At 52.5% G+C, this 23995-nt stretch overlaps 1 protein-coding gene across 1 annotated transcript; it reads left to right on the top strand.

Annotated features, from left to right (window-relative positions):
* Window positions 1-4259: 4259 nt before the first annotated feature.
* Window positions 4260-23990, top strand: LOC102986395 (AMP deaminase 3; the record flags this gene model as incomplete). The annotated part of the gene is given in 12 exon segments (XM_055083476.1): window positions 4260-4424; window positions 6639-6856; window positions 9058-9162; window positions 9164-9185; window positions 13297-13491; window positions 15305-15436; window positions 15971-16146; window positions 16862-16988; window positions 19660-19823; window positions 20840-20960; window positions 22113-22286; window positions 23892-23990. Coding segments are annotated over 12 exon segments (1647 nt in total), but the record flags the coding sequence as incomplete, so codon positions are not given.
* Window positions 23991-23995: the final 5 nt, after the last annotated feature.

The raw sequence follows: 23995 nt of genomic DNA, 5'->3' as shown, positions 1-23995 counted from the left end.
GAACCTCCATACTGTTCTCCATAGTGGCTGTATCAATTTGCATTCCCACCAGCAGTGCTAGAGTGTTCCCTTTTCTCCACACCCTCTCCAGCATTTATTGTTTGTAGAGTTTTTGATGATGGCCATTCTGACCGGTTTGAGATGATATCTCATTGTGGTTTTGATTTGCATTTCTCTAATGATTAATGATGTTGTGCATTCTTTCATGTGTTTGTTGGCAATCTGTATATCTTCTTTGGAGAAAGGTCTATTTAGGTCTTCTGCCCATTTTTGGATTGTTTGTTTGTTTTTTTGTTATTGAGCTGCATGAGTTGCTTATAAATCTTGGAGATTAATCCTTTTGTCAGTTGCTTCATTTGCAACTATTTCCTCCATTCTAAGGGTTGTCTTTTGGTCTTGTTTATGGTATCCTTTGCTGTGCAAAAGCTTTTAAGTTTCATTAGGTCCCATTTGTTTATTTTTGTTTTTATTTCCATTTCTCTAGGAGATGGGTCAAAAAGGATCTTGCTGTGATTTATGTCATAGAGTGTTCTGCCTATGTTTTCCTCTAAGAGTTTGATAGTGTCTGGCCTTACATTTAGGTCTTTAACCCATTTTGAGTTTATTCTTGTGTGTGGGGTTAGGGAGTGTTCTAATTTCCTACTTTTACATGTAGCTGTCCAGTTTTCCCAGCACCACTTATTGAAGAGGCTGTCTTTTCTCCACTGTATATCCTTCCCTCCTTTATCAAAGATAAGGTGACCATATGTGTGTGGGTTTATCTCTGGGATTTCTATCCTGTTCCATTGATCTGTATTTCTGTTTTTGTGCCAGTACCATACTGTCTTGATTACTGTAACCTTGTAGTATAATCGGAAGTCAGGGAGCCTGATTCCTCCAGCTCCATTTTTCGTTCTCAAGACTGCTTTGGCTATTCGGGGTCTTTTGTGTTTCCATACAAATTGTGAAATTTTTTGTTCTACTTCTGTGAAAAATGCCAGTGGTAGTTTGATAGGGATTGAATTGAATCTGTAGATTGCTTTGGGTAGTAGAGTCATTTTCACAATGTTGATTCTTCCAATCCAAGAACATGGTATATCTCTCCATCTATTTGTATCATCTTTAATTTCTTTCATCAGTGTCTTATAATTTTCTGCATACAAGTCTTTTGTCTCCTTAGGTAGGTTTATTCCTAGATATTTTATTCTTTTTGTTGCAATGGTAAATGGGAGTGTTTTCTTAATTTCACTCTCAGATCCACTTTCTGCAGGGTTTTTATCATAAATGGGTGTTGAATTTTGTCAGAAGCTTTCTCTGCATCTATTGAGATGATCATATGATTTTTCTCCTTCAGTTTGTTGATATATGGTGTATCACGTTGATTGATTTGTGTAGATTGAAGAATCCTTGCATTCCTAGAATAAACCCCACTTGATCATGGTGTATGATCCTTTTAATGTGCTGTTGGATTCTGTTTGCTAGTATTTTGTTGAGGATTTTTGCATCTATGTTCATCAGTGATATTGGCCTGTAGTTTTCTTTCTTTGTGACATCTTTGTCTGGTTCTGATATCAGTGTGATGGTGGCCTCGTAGAATGAGTTTGGGAGTGTTCCTCCCTCTGCTATCTTTTGGAAGAGTTTGAGAAGGATAGGTGTTAGCTCTTCTCTAAATGTTTGATAGAATTCGCCTGTGAAGCCATCTGGTCCTGGGCTTTTGTTTGTTGGAAGATTTTTAATCACAGTTTCAATTTCAGTGCTTGTGATTGGTCTGTTCATATTTTCTATTTCTTCCTGGTTCAGTCTCGGCAGCTTGTGCATTTCTAAGAATTTGTCCATTTCTGCCAGGATGTCCATTTTATTGGCATACAGCTGCTTGTAGTAATCTCTAATAATCTTTTGTATTTCTGCAGTGTCAGTTGTTACATCTCCTTTTTCATTTCTAATTCTATTGATTTGAGTCTTCTCCCTTTTATTCTTGATGAGTCTGGCTAATGGTTTATCAATTTTATTTATCTTCTCAAAGAACCAGCTTTTAGTTTTATTGATCTTTGCTACTGTTTTCTTCATTTCTTTTTCATTTATTTCTGATATAATCTTTTGTGTTTCTTCAGTGTCCGTTGTTACTTCTCCTTTTTCATTTCTAATTCTATTGATTTGAGTCTTCTCCCTTTTTTTCTTGTTCATACTTTATTTAAATTCCTTTCTATGGATGGGAATTTTGCTTGGATTGGAAGCAACACAGGCCTTGTCTGGAGATACAGCATCCTGACCAGGAGTCCATGGTGTCCACCCAGCCTCTGGCATGTGGGCAGAACAGTGGAAGGGGAGACTAGAGGTGGGCTGACAGCCAGCTGAAGTGGGGGAGGACATTGGCCTGGTGCATTAACTAGCTCCTTTCAATCAGTCTCCTGCTTGGCACATTGTAGGGCATAGAGCCCCTGAATTGGCGAGTGGTCCCCAGAGAGCCACCAGTCCATGAGAGGCAGGCTGACCTTGCAGGTCGCCTTGGCCCCCAGTGGGTCAGCTGCCAGGCATGAGGTCTGCAGTGCTTACAGGTTGGCTGGTCCGCTGGGACTCTGAGTACGTCTCTGATACCTCCAGCTGTGGCCTGAGCCCCTTGCCCTGCTGAGTCCCTCAGTCCTGCAGACAGAGTATTTGGCTTTATTGTTGGCAGGGACATATTTGTGTCTACGATGTTGTCTGCTCACCTATTCCTGCTGTTCTCCTAAGCCATCAGAAAGTGTAAAATGGAATTAACACCCCCTCATGGGGACACCTGGAGTCAGAAAAGGAGAAGCTCCTTCCTTAACAAGAAGCAAGGGAAAAAAAAAAGTGAAAGTATAAAAACGTGCATGGGAAAGATATATTCCAACTTCCTTCCTCTGAGGATGGAGTGGGTGGAAGAGGGCAGAGTTTTAGCTGTTATCTGAGATGATTTATTTATGTAAACATATAAGACATCTGAAACAACAATAAAAAATATTACAGTTGTTAGCTCTGGAAGGTAGATACATGGGTGTCTGTCATATTATCTTCAGTGCTTGTCTGTATGTTTACAACATTTCAAAACTAAAAATGATTTTTTTTTACTAAAGCAGAGGGGTCACGGTCCAGGCCCCAGCCTTCCGGCTCTGTGCTCCCTCTTGTATGACTGTCTCCCCCAGCACGTTCAGGTTTCTTCCACACTTGTCCTCCCAACAGACAAAGATTAACAAGCCCACTGGAAGGTAGGTATTTATCTCATTTATCTCTGAGTGTGAGGCAGCTCTGGGAAAGCAGAGCATACTTGGGCTTTGGGACTCCATCAGATCAGGGTCTGAAGTTTGACTTCGTGACTTCCTGTGATATATCCTCTCTGGGTCTCTGTTTCCCCAGTTGTAAAATGGGTTGCAGTGAGGACCAAGATGAAATCTACAAGAAGGGTCTGTCCCATAACACACAAGTGCTTGTTGACGGGGTGAACTGGGGTGATTCCCAGATGAATCAGAAGCCCGGGGTTGGCAAAGCAGCAGACTGGGCACACAGAAGTTTTTATCTTTACCTCCGAAGAAACCATGTATTTTCTCAACTGAAAATGATGATGCTAACCCTGATCTGGGATACGGTCCAGGCTGTGCCTCTTCTTGGGCCGGGGGCAGCAGCAGCTGGCTTGTGGTTTAATCAGCCGCACTGAGGCTGGCCTGCGGTGTGCAGGCTGGGGTACCTGCCTCTCTCCAACAGCCCCAAATCTCCTCCTATGTTGGGGGACCCCCAAGACCCCCGCCGGGTTCAGTGATTTGCCAGGAGGACTCCTAGGACTCAGCGCAGAGCTGTACTCAGGACTAGGATTTATTCCAGGGAAAGGCTGCAGAGCAAAGTCAGCAAAGGGAAGAGGTACATGGGGCAGAGTCTGGAAGAGGCCAGCAGCAAGCTTCCCAGCAACCCCGCCCAGTGGAGTCACCAGAACACACTTAATCCATTCAGCATTGAATTGTGACAGCATGTGTGAAGTGTCATCTACCGTGGAAGCTCATTAGAGACTCAGCAGCCAAGATTTTCACTGGGGCTGGCCGCACATCTGCAGAGCACATCCCTCAATTCCAGGCCCCCAGAAGGAAATTGGGTGTCTGGCATAAACCGTGGTATTTGTACAAACCGTTCAAGCACAGGGAGCCACTGGGCCCACAGTGGTGGGAATGCTCCCCAAACCCGAGGCCCCTGGTGCCAGTCAAGGGCCACCCTTGCGGCAGGTCTTGCTAGGTCAGTGGTCTCAGGCCTGCTGTGTGAACCCTTTTCTGCAGATCACCGTGGAGAACTATGAGCAGGCTGCCAAGAGCCTGGCCAAGGCCCTGATGATCCGGGAGAAGTATGCCCGTCTCGCCTGTCACCGCTTCCCACGCACCACGGCCCAGCACCTGGGTCATTGGCGGACAGATGCTGCACCTCCGGAAGAGGGCCTCCCAGATATGGCGCTGTGGCTGCAGGCGGGCTTCCAAGCAGGGCATGGCCCCAGGGTTGGTCAGGATGTTTTACTGGTTGGATGTATTTCCCCCAGATGGTGTTTTAAGGGCAGAGCCCTGGTATTGGCTTCTCCTACACTGATTTTTTTTGCTGGTTTCCCCAAGGATTGATTCCATGTGCACTGTGTGCCTTGCCCTTGGTTGACCTGTACAAGTTGAGAGAGACAAGGCAGGGGAGGGGGTGGAAGACAGTCCCTGATCTTGGGAGTCCTCTAGGGAGACAGGCAGTCTCATGCTGGATTTTTAAACACAATCAGACAGTAAATGCCAAATTGGTGTTGAGGTGGGTGGCGTGGGGGTAAGTAGAGAGGGTGTGTTCCCAGGGCAGGGAAGTTGGCTCTGGAGTCCAACGCACCTGCATTCTGATCTAAGCTCCACCACTTTCTTGGGCAAGGAAGGTATTTCTCCAAACCTCAGTTTCTCAGTCTGTAAAATGGGAATACTAATAATATATATCCCTTGGGCCAGTTGTGAGGATGAGACGAGAGAATGCACGAGAAGTGGTTAGTGCAGTTCTGGCATCTGGGGAGTGATTGGTAAATAGTAGTTACGTTGATGCTGTGGAGTTTGGGGAAGGAGGGATCAGAGAAGGCAGGATGGTTTCTGGTGGAGTCTGTTTGGCCTGTGAAAGACCCAGGAGCAGTAGAGGCTGTAAGTTAACTAATATGAATGAAGACAATAGGAAACCTCGATCTTGAAAGTTGGTGGTGGGGGATCGGATGAGGGCCTGGTGGTCTGTGCCAGCACCCAGGACCCTGGCTGCCCACCCGGGTGGAGTTGGTACCAAGATGTCTCCTGTCTCTTGCTTTCCTTGAAGCTCTGAGACCCTCGACTTTGGGCATCTGTTACTACCTGGGGCCCTGGGTAAGTCTCGGCCCTCCCGAACCCGTTTCCCTGTCTGTCTGAGGGAAGTTGATCCCACCTGCTCCCGTGTTGGCAAGGGCATGCAGGAATGACTGTCGACGGTGTACTTTATACAGAACAGAGTCCCCGGGGGCTCGGGTTTGAGTCTGGTGATGTGGAGGCAGTGGTCCCCCCAGGCCTTTGGACTGCGTGCGTCTCACAGGCACTGGCACACATCAGGGACTCCTGAGCTGGCCTGTGGCCTTGCCTGATGTGTGTGTGGGGGGCATCAGCTCCCCGTCCCCGTGCTGCTTCAGCCCCTGTGATGCCTCACATCTGCTCTAGGGCAGTCTGTTCCGAGCACTGATGGGGGACGCCCAGGCAGCTGCTCCACCTTCGTTCCTTCCATTGATGAAGATTCCAGGGTTTCCTCCTGCCTGGGGTGGCAGCCAGGCAGCTGGACCCTGTGCGGGGTTGGCTGATGTGCAGAGCTGAAGCCCGCAGCATAACCTGTTCCTTGGGCAGAACAGAGCTTATCGAGAGCCAGGAAAACCCACTATGAGATTAATGAGAATAATGCCCTACGATGTATTACTGTTTACAAAGCATTTTCCTCTACCTGCTACTGCAGCCTTCACAACAGCCCATAAGACAGGGTGTCATCCTCAGGTGAGCAGACAGGGTCAGGAGGTAAAGTCGTTTGCTCCAAGTCGTAGCTGGGAAATAGCCAAGAGGCGTTTTCTGGCTCCTCTGGGCTAAGAGCCCACAGCCGTAGGGACAGACAGCTCTGTCTCTGGGGAAGACGCGTTCCCTATTCTGCGCTTATTTGCGGAGGGGATGGCTTCTCCCTCTAGCCCCTTAGCCTCCCTGGGCTCAGGAAGATGTGGAAGGGCAGGGACAGTTATTCCCACCGGGCAGTGCCAGGTTCTGTCTGTTCTCTTATTAGGAGAAGACACAGCTGCCCTTTTCCATAAGCCTCGTGTCCCTGAAGTACCCAGGAGGCTGAAGCTCATTTCAGTTGAAACAGTAAAGGGCCAGCCGTGTGCCAGGGTCCGTTCTAGGGAATGGGGGGGGGGATACAGCAGTGAACAAAATGAACATATACTACCCAAGATAAGAGAAATTATTTTACATAGTGGCAAGTGCTGAGGAGACGAAATAAAGCAGGGAAGGGGATATGAGATGTCGGGGGCTGTGGGAGTGGTTAGGTTTTAGATCAGACAACCAGGGCAGGCCTCGGGGGGAACGTACTTGTGAGCCCCTGTGAGCTCCTGAGGTGAAGGGCACTTGGCCATCACTCAGTCCTGTTTTGCAGACTTCCACCCTCCCCCACTGCCCCAGGAAGACCCTTACGGCCTGGATAATGCTCCCCGCAACCTGGGCTTCCTGGTCCGCATGCAGGCGGGCATCCTCTACGTGTACGATAACACGGAGATGCTGGAGCGCCAGGAGCCCCACAGCCTGCCCCACCCGGACCTGGAGACCTACACGGTGGACGAGAGCCACGTCCTGGCTCTCATCACCCGTGGCCCCACGTAAGCGCCCCCGAGTCTGCCTCTCTTTGCAGGGGTGCTATCCTGTAGGAAGGGACCGGGAGAGGCCTCTTGCTCTGGGCTTCCCCTCAGCTAAACCACCCCAGAAAGAGAGTGGTCTCCCCTTTCTCCAGTGCTTTGTGGGTTTCTGCCACAATCTTCCTTCACAGGCTGGCATATTCTTTTTTTTTTTTTTTTTTTTGTGGGATGCGGGCCTCCCTCTGTTGTGGCCTCTCCCGTCGCGGGGCACAGGCTGGTCCAAGGACTGGACTTTTTTTTTTTTTTTTGTGGTATGCGGGCCTCCCTCCGTTGCGGCCTCTCGCGTTGCGGAGCACAGGCTCCGGACGCGCAGGCCCAGCGGCCATGGCCCACGGGCCCAGCCGCTCCGCGGCACGTGGGATCCTCCCAGACCGGGGCGCGAACCCGGTTCCCCTACATCGGCAGGCGGACGCGCAACCACTGCGCCACCAGGGAAGCCCCCCACAGGCTGGCATATTCTTAAAGTTGCTACTACCTGTCCCTTCTGCACGCGCAGGTGTGGGGCATCTGCTTGCCGGTGGCCACCTGTGCACCTTAAAATGGCGGTCACTCCTCCCCCCAGGCAGGACGGCAGCCTTGCAGAGAGTTACCAGCCTAGGGCGTTACTGTAGGTGGGGGAGACTGTTGCTTCCTCTGTTGGTTTTTCTGTGTTTCTGGAAGGGAGAGTGCAGGGAGCCTGGGAACTTAGAGCCACGACCCCTGTGATGTTTGTAGGCTTGGCTCCAGCTAACCTGGCAGGGAGCTGTCTTCCTGAATTTGGGCCCTTGCTTCTTGGTGAGCACTTAAGCGAATCAGCAGCGGAGGCTCAGCCTGCCCGGGCCCTGAGCCCCTCTGAGAGCGGCTGTGCTGTGAATACCCAGCCAGGATTGGGGGTCCGGGGGAGGGTGAGGAAGCTGGTCACGGCTGAGGGACTTATCTCTTGCCCTGCCTTTTGGGGTTCGCTGGGAATGGGGTGATGCGAGTGTCCAAGGCGGGAGGGTGGGCCCCGAAGGGATGGACGGAGTGGGTCTCGGTCCTCGGTGATCTGAGGGCAGACGTAAGAGCTGGGAGGGGAAAGGGTAGTTCCCGGGAGCTTGCCTCAGCTAATGTGAGCAGGAGCTTTGTGGGGAAGCCTTGGGGATGGGACTGTTCTCCATCTGTGTGAGCAGTGGCTGTCCTGTCCGGGAGGCTGTCAGAGCGAGTCCCGCTGGGGAAGGGACTGGGTGATATGGCCTTGGGAATCCCGTCCGACCCAGACTCTCCCGTGCTGGGCTCTGGGGCTCATCCAGCTGACAGATGATGGTGCTGGTGCGGGGCTGGCAGTTGCTCTTTATGAACGTCTCAGTGACTGGGTGCCAAAGGAGCTGTGTGTGTTTGGGGGCCACAGGGAAGCAGGGTGGCCTGGCTTGTGGTTGAAGGTTCCACGTGGCTGTGGACACAGGCACCTGGCAGTTGGCTGAGCATAGTGAGTGCTCCCACCGCAGTGGCCTTTGCCAGACGGCGGGGACATCAGTCCTTGCAGAGATTTCTGTCCTGGTAACAACACCCCTACATTTCTAGTCTGCCCATGATGCAGAACATCCTCCCCTCATCCTGAAGCCTCAGAGTTGAGAAGTCTTCAGGTCTCAGGGTTTGGGGGATGTCATTTGGTCACAGGGGGGTTCTCTGCAGCCAAGGTGGGCAGGTCACACCTTAGGGTTTGACTGTATTAATCTTTTGGGTAGAGGTGAAACTTCTCAAGGAGTGAAAGGTGGCTGAGGATAGATGGGAGGGAGGAAAGATGGAAGGGCTGAAGGAGGGAGATTTTCCTCGAGTGTCCACTCTTCTGAGTTGGGCCCTTCACACACATAAGCCAGTTTAACCCTCGCTTCAGTCTTGGGCATTGCTGGCTCCATATCTGTTCATGAGAGACAGCAGCTTGGGATGAATTGCCTAAGCCCGTAAGGCTAGAAGTTAAGGAACCCGTGTGAGGTTGCAGTCAGCTCTCTACTGGCCCCATCGACTCACATAGCTATGGTTCCACACTTCAGCGGGGTCTGCAGAAAGCGGGCCCCTCCCCATCCCTCCCTGCTCCGTCCTGACCTTCCACCCAGGGGTCGGTCCCCGCAGACACTGGAGGTCTCCAAACTGGAGAGCTTGCCGTGCCTTCTCCACAACTGTGGTTTCTCCCCCTTCCCAATCTGCAGGAAAACGTATTGTCACCGGCGACTGAACTTTCTGGAATCCAAGTTCAGCCTTCACGAGATGCTAAATGAAATGGCCGAGTTCAAAGAGTTGAAGAGCAGCCCTCACCGACTTCTATAACGTGAGAAAGGTGCGTTAGCCGGCCGGTGTTCAGAGCCGGTGCCCTAGCCCGTCCGGGCTCGGCCCCCCGCGTAGCCTTCCTATGTACAGAGGGAAGACTGGCCAGTTGCCTTCCGTGCGGCAGGGCACGCCTCAGATGGTACTTGGTATGACATGGTGGAAACCTTTGTCCATGTTGTGTATCTGTTGGAATGTGCCCTCCTCCTTGAGAAATAGGGCATGGCCTATTAATTGGTTATGAGAGTGGAGACCAGCCTACTTTTACAGTAGAGAATGTATTAAATTTATCATGGATCGAAAAAAGCTATTAAGACCTCTTTGGACTTGGGAGTTTGTGGCTCAGCTTCCTTCTGGATGGGGCGTATTTAAGGAAGAGCATCTGACGTGCTCCCCTCTCTGGCCTTCCCCTAGAGCGGAGAGCTCAGGGCCCGCAGCCTGCAGGGGCCGCAGTCGGGACCGACGTGCAGGTTAGATGATCACGGCCTTCCGCTTTGACATTTTATTCCGTGTGACTAATGTACAGCGAGCATGGGATCGGTGCCGAGCCTTTGATGAGTGGGGCCTTTGATGCCTAATCAGAGTCACTTCCTGTCCACAAGCAGTTCCCAGCCTGTTACTGTTAGTGTGATAGGCGTGTGACCGGGGTGTCTTTCAAGGAGAGGCCAGGACTGAGCTGACTCTGACTAGGAGTTTGCCAGGCAGAGGGCAGGGCAGGTAGAGGAGGCTGTGGCTACAAGCAGCAGGAGGGGGAGAGCAGCCTGAGACAGGAGGGAGCGCGAGGGTGCTGGCGCAACTGCAAGGGGTGCAGTGTGGCTGGAGCTTGGGTGGGGGCAGAGTCTCGTGGCGGGCTGTGGGGAGTGAGCCTGCAGGTGTGGGTGAGGCTCTGGATCACTCAAGGTCCCACGGGTTTGTCGGAGGCGGGCGGGCGTGTGGTGGTGGTCTGGGACTGAAGCTCCGGGAGAAGGGTGGAGTAAGGCTATGCCTGGAGGAGGGGTGGCCACATCTGAACTGAGTCACAGCGGGGTTGTCATGGCCACAGGGGCCTGTGTCCCAGTGCCACCCCCTCCCTGGGGTCAGCTTTGACAGGGGAGGGTAGGCCAGAGGAGGTTGTGTCTCCTCTGGGGAGCCCAGCTCAGGCCTCCCTGACCCCCTGCCTGGGAGCACTCAGCAGTACTACATGGAAGGCCTTCTCCAGCGAGGCCCCGAGATCATCTCTGCTAAGCCGCATCCCACTTGGATGGGATCAAGAGCCTTCAGAGTGCAAGTTAGGCTCCTGGGCTCTGAGGCTCATGGAAGTCTCGGGGATTTCCAGGCAGAGGTGAAAGGACGTGTGTTAGACACCACCTCCGTGGCATATTCACCTTCAAGCACCATCTGTTTCTTTTCTGTGATCCTCAGGTGCTCAGACAGCTGGATGCCTCAGTCATTAGGTCAGCTCCTCTCTGCCCTGCCCGAAGGAACCCTACAACGCCCAGATGGGTGTCCAGGAAAGCTCCTTGCCCAGCCCTGCGCAGCCCTGCCCTCTGCCCACGTGCACGCTCTGGGCCTGACTGCTTCCTGCTGCCTGCGCCTGACTGCACTGGCTCGACACTGCTTCTAAGGCGGGGCCCCAGTGGGTGTTTGCGCTCTCTGGCCACCATGAGGGTGAGAGTCCTAGGGGCCAGGGGGCGAAGGGGCTGTGGTTACGTACCAGAGCCCATCCTCGCGTTCCCCGTCAGTCTGGGGGTTCATGTGCTCTCTGGACAGAGGTGGCCTTGAGCCCCGTGCTGTGACACAGTGGGCTGTTCTCTGGCACCACAGCTATCCATAAACACACGTCCAGGTCAGGCCGTGCCTGCCCCTCCCTGCCTCCTGAGTGCTGGCTGCTTCATCTTACCCTGGAAGCCTGTGCTAGGGGAGGAGAGCTGACTTTCTGAAGTTCAGGATGGGCTGGGAGGTGGCCTCCATACTTCCAAGTGGCTGTCAGTGTCATGAGGGCAGGCCAGGGTCCTGCTGAGGCAGGAGCTGTGCCTGGCTGTGGGTCAATGTGGGCGGTACTTGTGAAATTACCTGCAACATCACATCGGATCATGGGGTTATGGCATCATGAGGCCAAACCAGCAGGACTGTGTAACTGAGATGACTGTTTTCTGCTCAGAGCTGAGAATGAGGGGCTCTGTGTGTTTGCTGCTTGGGAGTTGGGTAGGATTAGGCCTTACCCACTTCGGTTTAAGTGTCATATCAGGGATAGCAGATAGGTTTCATCTTCTGTGCCAAACTTGACCAACTGGGAGCGGCTACCCGAGGCTACTCCCGAAGCTTAGTGAAGAGTGCTGTAATTGATTGCTGATGTTTGCCACGGGTGCGGAAATAGTCAGTGTTGCCTTAGGGGCCAGGTATTGGCCAGCCCTGTTTAGAAACTCTACTGTTTGTGTAGACCCAGATCTTAGATGAAAGCAAGGAATGCTCTTGGATCTTCTGGTGAATTGAAAATGCTGACCTCCAATGACAGGCTCTTTTACTTGTTCCTAAAATAATCACCTTGGTAATTTTGAAGTTTGGATCAGATGCTTCCTGGATTATCCAGTTGTTTTCCTCCCTCATCTAGTGACTCCTGGGGATGAGGACAGGCTGCACCCCCTGCAGTGTGTCATTGATATGCTAGAGGACAGCAAGAAAGCCCAGAATGTGCTAAGTCATGCTGAGGTAGTTGAGCCCAGCTGTGTCCAGATGAGATAACTCCGGCTGACCTCCGCTTGTGTGTCCCCCATGAGCCCAGACCATCCGTGTTGTGCCTGACCCTGTGTACTGTGCTTTGGATGACATTTTAACTTTTGGTGCTTCCTTTCTCTGATGCCTAGGGGTCTTTCTTTCTGGTAGGAGCGGCAGGATTAAGGGCAGGAAGGGCCCTGATGAGTGAGTGATGTTGGTCAGTGATATGGGCTGGCTGATTAAAAGCCTCACAGGTTCAGTGGATCGGATGTCTGGTTTGGCATGACTTGGAGTTGCCTGGCCAGCTGTGGACAGCATTCTTTGGCCTGAGGTCAGCCGCCTCCTCACCCGCCCTGGCAGAGTGCCCAGTCGGCTGCAGCAGGGACTGCACAGTGTGGGCTGGCAGCTGGAAGCACCCTGGTCAGTGAGGCTGCTGCCACCCTCCTGGGGGAACCTCCCTCAGGCCCCTTGGGCTCATGGAAGGGGGTCAGGATGTTCACTGTGACTTCAGGTCATCCCTCAGCTTAGCCAGGGCTCTGTTTCTTTAGGGCTAGTGGCTGAGGGGAATGCTTTGAGGGTTCCAGAGAGGTCAATGGCAAGTGTGGGATTTTGTGGGGCATAAGGTGGGTCCTCAGGTTTCTATGAGGTTACGGATATCATTGAAACTATTGGAACCTCCCACACCTGTTCATTGGTCCATTCATCCATCCATTGATTCAACATCATACCAGGCTCTGGGGTAGGCGCTGGAGGCTTAGATGCATCAGACATGGTCCCTGTCCTTGAGGACTGAGCTCCCAGTCTAGTGATGAAGTAGACAGAAAATTATTAGATCAGATTGGAGGACATAAACAGTGACGGGAGTGTCTGCGCCAGAGTCCCAGGTTGGGCAAGGGAAAACATGATCCGTTGTGCTTGGGGGATCAGGACAGGCTGCCACGTGGAGGAAGTCGTGGGAAATTTCCAGGTGGATGGATCGGTGGGGAGGAGGGGAGGCATGCCAGGCTGAGGACACGCGGTGTGGAATAGCACGGCACCTCGGGCACCTGTACGTGGGGTGTCCTGGCTGGAGCAGAGAGCAGGGCAGTGGCAAGGTGAGACTTAAGGCTTGAAGTAAGCCTTGAATCCCAGGCTAAGGAGCCTGGGCTTTATCTTGAACACTTGGGGGGCACTGATGATTTGTTAACAGGGATAGTGGCTGGATCTGACCTACATTTAAAAAAGATCTCTTGATGCTGTAAGGAGTGGGATTTGGCAGCAAGGCTAGACGGAGGAAGACCAGTTCCAAAGTCTACAGGAGAAACGGGGTGGGGAATCTGGCGTCAGTGCAGGTGCTGAGGCTCTGCGCTCCACACCGAAGCCTGGATGTCCTGGCTCTTGTTGCCGGGGGAGGTGGCACAGCTCACGTGCTGGGGGCCACTATGTTGCAGGGGGACACGCACATCCGCGCGGCTGCCTGCATGAACCAGAAGCACCTGCCGCGCTTCATCAAGCATACGTACTAGACGGAGCCCGACAGGACAGTTGCCAAGGAGTGGGGCCGGAAGATCACCCTGCGGCAGGTGTTCGACAGCCTGCACATGGACCCGTACGACCTCACTGTGGACTCGCTGGATGTCCATGCGGTGAGTGAGCTCGGCCGCAGGGCCTCGTGCAGTCCTGGTGGGGGACTCGGACCCCTGGAAAGGAGCCAGGATTGGGCTTGGAGAGAGGCTGGCCGTATAGGCATCTCTTTCTCTTCTAGCCATGGGTGATACGGAACAGGGTTCTTGGCCTTTCCGATCAATAGAAATTGACTAGAGGCTAGACAAGAAATTTAGGCAAGGCTTTATTGGGGACCCTGCTGCAGCAGCGGGGAGCGAGAACAAACGGGTTCCCTTGCGTGCTCGCTCCCTGAGCGGGGGGTGAGCTTGTACCTTTTATGCGGTAAGGGTAGGGATGGGTCCCTTGGTCGGGCGGGAGTGATGGCTTAGGTGGTTTGCCCACCCCTCTGGTGGTGTTGAGTGCAGGGGGCATGCTCAGTACCCTCCTTTTGCTTCCAACACCCTGTTTTTGCTCCAGGCTCTTCAGAAGTGGCAGTTGGGTTTTTTGGTCTCTTTGTATCTTTTGTCCATAATTTGCCCCAACTGTGCATGCACAGTTATTTTTAGTCCCATATAGTTTCTTTGCATTTTGCTGCTTGAGGAGACGTTTGTCCAGGTGCAAGTACTGAAGCACTGCAGCAAGGAGTCCCAGGTCCCAGCCTGTCTCATGGGGACTGTGAGAGGTAGTTTGTTCTCAGAGAGTAACAGGGCTGGGAGCAGCCCTGGGACAGGGGAAGAGAGTGTGTCACTTGGTCAGATAGGTCCCTGTTCTAATTCCACTAAGGAGTTGTGTGCCCTTAAGCAACTCATTTAAGCTTTTATTTCCTTGCTTATAAAATGGTGACTGCCACGTGCCTTATTGACATTACAAAGTTATTAAAATACTAACTGATGTTGCAGCTGCTATAGAAAACAGTATGGCAGTTCCTCAGAAAGTTAAATATAGAATTACCATATATTCCAGCAATTCCACTCCTAGGTATGTACCCAAAAGAATTGAAAGCAGGGACTAAAACTGTTACTTGCACATTAATGCTTATAGCAGCATTATTCACAGTGGCCAAAAAGTGGAAGCAAACCAAGTGTCCATCAACAGATGAATGGATAAATAAAATGCACACACACACTGGAATATTATTCAGTCCTAAAAAGGAATAAAGTACTGATATCTGCTACATCCATGGATGAACCTTGAAAACATTATGGTAAGTCAAAGAAGCCAGACACAAAAGGACAAATACCGTATGATTCCACTTGTATGAGGCATCTAGAATAGGCAAACTCATAGAGACAGAAAGGAGAATGGTGGTTACCAGGGTCTGGGGGAGCTACTGTTTAGTGGGTACAGAGTTTCAGTTTTACAAGATGAAAAGAGTTATGGGGATGGATGGTGGTGATAGTTGCATGGCAACGTGAATGTATTTTATACCACTGAGCTGTATACTTAAAAATGGTTAAGAAGGTAAATTTTGTGTTATGTACATTTCACCACAATAAAAAAATCTTAAACCAGACACTGAATGAGGCAATGTGGAGAAAAGTGCCTTATGAAGTCTAAACAGTAATAGGACACACGTTATTACTGATGGTTCAGTATTTTCAGCTCACTCAGCCAGCCCTGCTCCTTGGAGGCATGATCCTCCTTTACAGAGGGCCTCGCAAAAGGACCCCAGTGCTGGCTGAGTGAGGATGTATGATCCTGGCCCTGGGACTTTCCAAGTTTTCATGCAAGAACTGACACAGAAGGTATCTTTCAGTGTGGCTCACAGAGGCCACCTTGTAAAGGCCTGGAGGGGTCATGTGTGTGGTGGCTGCAGAACAGTGTGGTGATCTGGCTGGTGTCTCTTCTCTCCAGGGTCGGCAGACGTTCCACCGCTTTGACAAGTTCAACTCCAAATACAACCCCGTGGGGGCCAGTGAGCTCCAAGACCTGTATTTGAAAACTGAAAACTACCTGGGAGGAGAGTACTTTGCTCAGACGGTCAAGGTGAGTGAGCCCTGGACCTCTCCAAGCCCTCCTCGGATTCCTGACAGCATCTGCATTCATGGGGTGGGGGCCCCGCAGGGCCTCCTGTCCTCTTCCCCTTCGTGAATCCCTGTCCATCCACCATCCAGCTCAGGCGAGGTGCAGGTGCCTGGGTGCCAAGTGCTGTGGCCCTGGCCACTGACTCCCGAGTGCGCAGGCTGTGCTGTGTGTGGACTGTGCTGACTGCAGGCAAGAGGAGAGGGAGGGTGTCCACTGCTGGCCAACTCTTGGCATCCAGGCTTGCTGCTCTGTGTGTTTGCAGCCTGCACTGGGTATAGGTTAGCCCCATTTGGAGATGCTTCTGCTGTCTGGCCTGATCATGTGTGTGACTGTGCAGGTCCAAGGCCTTCTTCCCTAGGAAGGTGGAGTGAGTGCTGATGTGGCAGCAAGGGGATGTAGATCAGGCCTTCTGAGCCCAGCAGCAGGTGGCTGAGGGAGCTGCAGGATCTAGCAGCTGGGGTGCTCTGGGCTGACCTGAGCTCTTCTTGGTGCCAGGAGGTGGCCCAGGAGGTGGCCCAGGAGCTGGAGGAGAGCAAGTACCAGTACTCAGAGCCACGGCTCTCCATCTACGGCTGCAGTCCTGAGGAGTGGCCCGACCTGGCCCGCTGGTTCATCCAGCACAAGGTCTACTCACCCAACATGCGCTGGATCATGCAGGTGCTCCGGATCTAGTAAGTGAGGCGGCTGCTGTCTAGCTGTGTCCTCTGGGGTCGCCAACCTGTCCCACAGGAGCTGCTGAGTCTGTGCTACTGAGGGATAGGACCTGTTCCAGTGCCAGCCTAGGCCTCTCTGCCCCAGGGATTTTCCTACAGGGCGGGGTGGTTGGCAAAGACATCCTTGTGACACTTCAACTCTGTTCTTTGAAGAACATACATGTGCAAAGGCCTGGTGGGAACTACTGCCCATCTTCTTGTCACTGTGGTTTGAGGATGGGCTATCCTTTTGGGTGAGGCCCAGGGTCTGAATGACCTAATGGGGGCCTACATTGCTGGCCCTCTCCCTGGATATGACCCAGACTACCACTGTCCTCTTCAGTCTGGCCATTGTGGCCTCTGGGTGGGCCTGGGACACGTGGTTTAGGGGAACTGAGCTGAGGGGAGAGAGTTGGATCAGCCTGAATCCCAGTGCCCCACTCCCAGCTTGGCCTCTAGCTGGAGAAAGCTCTCTCATGGGTATGGGTAGGTGTTGAGCATGCCACCAATGCCTAGTGTTGGAGAACTTGGCGAGGAGGGGAGGATCTGTATTGGAGCCCTACCTCTGACTCTACCCTGGGTGTTTAAATGGGGATCTGTGCTGCCTGAGGGAAGGGACTGGGGGGGCTGGTCTCTGATGGGCCAAGGGGGCTGTTGGGTCCACCTTAATCAGCAAGTCTCCGCTTTCCCCTAGTGACATATTTAGGTCAAAGAAGCTGCTGCCAAGCTTTGGGAAGATGCTGGAGAACATCTTCCTGCCCCTTTTTGAGGCCATCATTAATCCTCAAGATCACTGAGAGCTTCACCTCTTCCTCAGATATGTAAGTGTGGGTGGCGCCCAGGCAATGTGCCCAGTGAGGGAGGGAGGAGAGGATTGTGGGGGTGGGTTGGGTCAGCCTTCCCTTCTAAGATCCTGTTACTGATGTGCCCCAGGCATGAGGTGGCCAGCCCAAGAAGCTGAATTTCTAGAATAATGAGCTTGCTCCTCTGGGGCAGCCCTGCGGGCATGGATGGGGTGCTGGGAAGGCAGCCTTGAGGCAGAAAGACTGAGGAGTTAGTTCCTGACCAGGTGGGGCTGGAAGGACTGGCCTCTGTCCCAGCTGTAGCCTCAGGTCTTTACAAATGCAGATATTTCAGGATCCTGCTTTTGCTTAGAAACCAATGGTCCTCCCACCTTGTTTGGTTAAGTACACAAGCCCCACAAAATATATTTATCTGGTTAGTTGTGGGAGAGGGTGAGAAGGGTGGAAGAGAGACTTAACCAGAAAGGGCATCAGCGGGGCAGGAGCTGGTCCCGCCCCCTGGGTGCCCAGAATAGAGTTGGCTGCAGATGGTGAGAAGCAAGTTCAGTGCCTGGTAGAGTTTATGGGGATGGTTTCCGACAGTGAGGGATGGGGAAGATCCAGAGGGCTGGGGGTGAGGGAGGGAGGGGTGACTGAGTGAGTGTGAGTGTGTGAGTGAGTGTGTGTGTGTGTATGTGAGTGTGTGTGTATAGTAGGGGTTGGGGGAGTTTGGGGGTTGCCAGGAAAGTTTGAAGGGGCTGAGGGATGGCACTGAATTTATGTCTTAGACAAACACCATGCAGGCTGTTGTGTGAAGAAAGGCCTGGAACAGAAGGAGCTGGAGGTGGGGGGCAAGGCGGGAGTCGGGGGGCCTGCCCCAGCAATGGAGACGTGTGGGGGGCTTGAACCAGCAGTCACAGCTCACACTGATTATTCGCTCCCTGCTCCGGTGATCCACGCCATGACGTGATCCTGCTTCAGCCTCACGATCGCCCCACTTTACATCATTTTGTAGGTGTTAATAGTAAGCAGCATGATTATGTGTTGCTGTGTGTTAGACACTGTGGATTATCTCACTTAATCCTCACAACCGTCCTGTGAAGCTACTAGCTCCGATTTACACATGAGGAAATGAAAACTGAGAGATCACAGAGCTAAAAAGGGGCACAAGTGGAATTTGTACCCAGGGCCCTGGCCCAGGTGTTGTCATCCCCACATTAAGGAAAGTGAGGTGTGTACAGACGGTGGGCGGGGCCCCTGGGCGGCGCGGTGGGCACGGGTGGAGAATGGATGGGGCCTGGGCACACCCTGAAGGTGAGCACCCCTGAAGGGGAAAGAGTCCAGGGGGGCCTCCCGGCGCCTGGCTTTGTCGGGGAGCAGATGGTGTGCCTTTCAGAGGACACCCCCAGCTATGGGGGGACAGCAGGCTTGGGGAGGAGGAGTTGGGGTTTGGACATGTTTTGTGCTTGAGGCTCTGGGAGGCCCAGTTTGGGGCCCTGCATTCGCAGAACCCAGGAGAGGGGCTGACGTTGCCCCCGTGCTGGGCCCCCAGAGTTCAGGTGCAGCATGGAGCTAGTGAGCGCAGAGCACAGCGGAACTCGAGGTCCGCCCCGGCACCCAGACCTGTCCAGGCCGTGCTGAGAGCTGCAGTGGGACCCTGTCATTTCCTTTGACACATAATGACTGACAGGGAAGATTCTGCCAAGACCCTGGTGGTCCCTTGCTCCTCTGGGCCCCTACTGCCATTTCGGAACAGGCAGACTCAGCCGGTCCTTCAGGGGCCCCTTCCCAAAGCACAGCTGTGGCTGAGGGACAGGAGCAAAACTGCCCTGCATGCTGGCTCAGAGCTGGGTCCTCGCAGGCACATCCTCCATCAGGGCCTGACCTCTGGGAGCAGGTGACGGGAAGCCTGTGACTTGGGAGGCGTAGTGTGGGCCCCAGCTGAGGTGTAAGTGCAGTGGGAGGATGGGCATCTCCTGAGCTGCTCTGACCCTGCTCGGGGGGCAGTCCCCAAGAGCCATGGCTCAGCCTGCCAAAGGGCCCTCTTGGATGGCGCACACCTTGGCCTGTTTGAGAGGCATCCCAGCTGGCCACACCTGGGACATCATGGCCACTCTAGGGCATCCTCCACCTACAGCCCCAAACACTGCAGACCCTGAGCCCATTTAGGCTCAGAGCTGGTCGTCTCACGTGGGAAAGCTCCTTAACTGGCCCTGCTTTGCTGTCAGCCAAGCCCTACCTCACAGGGTCACCTGAGTATTAATTTAGCTGATGTGTGGTAGATGCTTCCAGCAGGGCCTGACATACGGTAGGTGCAGGGGAAATGCCTGTCCCCTTCCCCCTCACAGCTGTTGGCACCGCTGCTGATGGCACAGCCGAAGGATGGGAGGTGAGTATAGCTGCCTCACCGTTCACCTGGCCTGGCCTGAGTTTCCCTTCACTGTTGCCACCACACAGGGGTTTGGCGCTCTCCAGACTGACTTCCGGGGTACCTCTGGAAGCCCCGGAGGGACAGACTGGGGTGCTGTGCCCACTCCCTATCCCTGGCAAGAATGTGGCTCAGGCAAGCCACGGGGTCCCCAGCTGAGGTTTCACACCTGAGAGGCCTGGGCTCCAATGCCTTTAGCAGGCTCACTTCAGCTGCATATATACTAAGGCCTTTGGCAGCTCGTCTGCCCTGGCTTGACGCAGGACCCCTCCTCCTGCCCAGGTGATGGGGTTTGACAGCGTGGATGATGAGTCCAAGCACAGCGATCACATGTTCTCAGACAAGAGCCCCAGCCCGGACGTCTGGACCAGCGAGCAGAACCCGCTCTACAGCTACTACCTGTACTACATGTATGCCAACATCATGGTGCTCAACAACCTCCGCAGGTGGGTGAGCTGGCCCCTGTGCACACCTCAAACCAGGGGATGCTCCTGAGCCCGCCCCACAGGGCACGTACCCACAGGGCTACACACACATGCAGGCGTGCCTGCTGCAACAGATTCGATCACACATTGCAAGGCAGCCAGACCCCATGCCTGGACACACGTCCATACACACACTCGCCAACGCCTACATGTGTGCACGTCTGTCCCTGATATGATAGAGACACAGGACCTGCTGACACACGTTCACTAACCTCCACACCAATGGTGTTCACACGTGCGTCTATCCATTCAGCGAATCACAGCACCTGCCACGTGAAGGCACCGTCCTGGGCACGGGACACATAATAGGGAACAAAACAGATTGCATCCACGCGCTCACGGAGCTTCCATCCAGTGGTCTCACGCCCAGGCTCCCCACAGCGCACACACGGAGGTGAGGCCCACGAGGCAGGATGCTGAGCCAGTCCCTCCCCACACGTCTAGCGTCCTCCCACCCCTGCTGGGCCACAGGGCCTCAGAGCTCAGCCTCAGCCTCAGCCAGCGCTAGTTTGTGGGTGTGGAAGTTTTGAGTGGGACCATGATTGAAAGGAGACGGCCAGGGTTGGAGTCCTGGGCTGAGCTCTCCGAGGCAGGGGCTCTAGTTTTAGCTCTGCTGTTGCCCTGCTCAGTGGCTTCTGACATCTGGGTTTACCCCCTTTTTATAACAAAGAGGCTGGACTCCACGGTTTCTCGTGGGCTTTCCTGCTCTGAAGGTCTATGAATCTGGGCTACCAGGCCCTGGGGAAGGGGAGGAGAGGATGGAGGACTAGGCCCTCTATGTTCCCAGAGATGATGTCTCTTGGTTCTGAGGAGCTCTGGGCCTCAGGTTGTTTCTAGGGTGCCCTGCCTCAGCTGTGCGGACCCTGCCACGGGGGACTGTCTCCCCTGGAGTGGGCCCTGAGCTAGCAGTGCAGGCCCGTGGGGCCCGGGGCAGGTGGACCAGGGGTTCTTTCTCACCACAAGCCTCACGTCTGCAGGGAATGGGGCCTGAGCACGTTCCTGTTCCGGCCTCACTGCGGGGAGGCTGGCTCCATCACTCACTTGGTATCTGCTTTCCTGATTGCCGACAACATTTCCCATGGGCTGCTCCTCAAGAAGGTAACCGGGCCCCTGACAGATGGCTGCCCTGCAGTGACAGTCCCGCCTGGGGCTGCCCTGGGGAGGAGTGGGACCACCTGGGCTCCTGCCTGTGCCCTGGGAGGCTCTAGCCAGTGATGCAGGAAGGCTGGGCCTTTTTCTGGGCTGTGCCGTCTGTAGTCTCTTGGCTTCATATTTAATTATGAAAAAATATAGCCCAATACATCACAATTTAGATTTTCAAAAAAATGGAGAAATGCTATTTCTCCTTTCTTTTAATAGCTTATTGCTATTACTTTAATAGAAACAGCATTATTAGCTTTTTAGTATTTCCAATTCCCATCTTTTTCCAGAACATATTTCTAATATGCTTATTATCATCAAGAACACAGATTTCTGGTTCCTTCTTCATCCCTTAACTTATCATCACGAGCGTTTTTCTGCGCTGCTCATTCTAAAGGCTGCTGAAAGGACGGCCGCCACTCGGTTGGGCTGTGACTGATTCAGCCAGGCTCCAGCTGTTGCACAGAATCCACCCAACTTTTTGCTTGTGTAAATCATGCTACCATGAACTCTATGCATTGTCTTCTCCGTATTTTGACTCACTTCCATAGGAAGGATATTTGTTCAAACTCCTCTCCTTCCCTGGTCCTGGGGAGGTCGAACCGTGTTTCATGTTTCTGTGTGGGGTAGGTGCTACATCAGAGAACCACTCTAGCCCGGTCAGGTCTGCCCCTTCCCACCTCCGAGGAGCTGCAGTGTTTACAGTCTCAACCTGAATGTTTGTGGTCAGAGCGCAAAGCAACAAAAGTGGGGCATCTCCAGGACTGACCTATTGGGGTCAGCTCCTGGGGGAGGGCAGCTGAAGGATGTAGGTTGGGGTCAGCCCAGGGCCTTGCAGGTGCCCTTCCTGCCCTGAGCTGTGCCTCCAGTCTGGAGCCAAGAGGGAGCACTTAGTGGGCAGGAGAGCAGTCCCAGGGAGGGATGGGCCCTGATGCAGTAGTGAGGTAAATGTGGAGGGTGGGCCTGGGGGTCCTGGCGTTGTGGAGCTCGGGGTGACTGGGGGCTCCCGCAGACACCGCCCGGACCCCTGGTTTCCCCTGGTGAATGCTTCCCCCATCCCTCCCTCCCCTCGCTGGCTCTTGTTTCCTGAGTTTGGTGGTTCTTTTGCAGAGTCCGGTGTTGCAGTATCTCTACTACCTTGCTCAGATCCCCATTGCCAAGTCTCCTCTTAGCAACAACAGTCTGTTCCTCGAATATTTCAAAAACCCTCTGAGGGAATTCCTGCATAAGGGACTGCATGTTTCTCTCTCCACCGATGACCCCATGCAGTTCCACTACACGAAGGTGAGGACTTTAGGGGAAGATAAGGACTGTAGGGCCTCCCACTGCCGGCGCCTGAGCACACGGCTCAGCTCTGCCTTGGGGGTGGCATTGGTGGCCCACTGAAGACAAGAGGTAACTTTTTGGTGAGGGAAGTGCTCCTTCCAGGAGCCCTCAGGGTTCTTGAATCTTTGAGGATTTTTCTTTGCCTTTCATTTTCCGTCTTTGATATTCACTATCTCTGTGATGTTGGTAGAGCTACTTACTTGACCTCTCTGTATTTTATCCTTCTTCATGTGTAAAATAGGGATAAAATTGTCCCTATGTCCACCTCTACCTTATTGTAAGGATTAAGATAATGAATCAGTGTCTAACGTAGTGTCTGTGTACAGCATGTACTAAAGATGTTAGCTACCATTTTTGTTACCACTATTATTACTAGCACACTGTGGATCTCTGGGAAACTGAAGAGGAAGGGAAAGGCGATGCCATGCATGGGGACCAGCCACTAGTGTATGAGCACGTTTGGGTGGTACTGATAAGACCAGCCATGGATTAGTAAAAATAGAGGTGCCTGGGTCTTCTAGGACAGGCTCCAAGCTCCAAGCTTCTGGTCTCAGGAGCCCTTTATATTCTGAAGAACTGAGGCCCTCAGAGAGCTGTGGTTGACATGCCTTGTATCTAGTGATACTTAACTGTGTGAAATAGAAAAATATTAACTCATGTAAAATAACACTAATCATTAAATGTTAACAAACTTAGCAATTTTTATGAGAATAACCATATTTCTGCCAACTACAATAACAAAATACTGAGAATGGCGAGAATGGCTTTTTGAAAATCTCTTTAATGTCTAGTTTAATAGAGGACAGCTGGATTCTCATCTCTGCTTCTGCAGTCGATCTGCTGTGATAAATTACTTTTATCAAAGTGTATGAAGAAAATCTTGCCTCACAAAATGCATAGTTGGAAAAGGGAGGACCTTCCAGAGGCCTTGGGGACCCTCAGGAATGCTGGGACCATGTTTTCAGAACCACTGCTCTACAATACAGAGGCAATGATGTGGCAAAGAGGTGATGGAAGGGCTTGTGATAAATGTCAGACATTTCACATCCCAGAGGACAAAGCGTAAGCACAGCTCAAACCCAAACGCTTCTGGGCTAACACTATCTCACTACTGATCCTTGATCACTTCTCATTCCTATTTAATGTTCCATCTCTGTTCTTTACTCAGATTAACTTTTATTTTGGATGATCTTAAGAAAATGTGTTAAATACAAAGCAAGACTATAGAGTGGGTACTAAAAGTGTGCACGACGGAGACAGGCACAGGAGAGCAGGCTGGCATCCCCAGTCATGGGTGCAGGGCTTGGAACATGTGTTGGTCAACAGATAAATCTGTAGGGGTGTTCTTTGATATATCTGTCTTTGGCAACCTGAGCTTTCACACAAAAAAGATCTCCGGAGTTTGTAATTTAAGGGTGGAGGGATGTGTTTGATTATTCAGGTGCCAGTCCTTAAAGAAAAATGAAATCTTCAATGTCGGTCTGATGTTTCTAGCTTGGGAAATATGTGAAGCATTGAAATGGATAGTTTCCCATCTAACACATTTACTTTGGGGGAATCTAGGAAGCACTTATGGAGGAATACGCAATTGCGGCTCAAGTGTGGAAGCTGAGCACGTGTGACCTGTGTGAGATCGCCAGGAACAGTGTGCTGCAGAGCGGCCTCTC

Source organism: Physeter macrocephalus, unplaced genomic scaffold (genome assembly GCF_002837175.3).
Source record: "Physeter macrocephalus isolate SW-GA unplaced genomic scaffold, ASM283717v5 random_1539, whole genome shotgun sequence".
Lineage (NCBI taxonomy): Eukaryota > Metazoa > Chordata > Mammalia > Artiodactyla > Physeteridae > Physeter > Physeter macrocephalus.
This window is presented reverse-complemented; position numbering and strand designations above follow the sequence as displayed.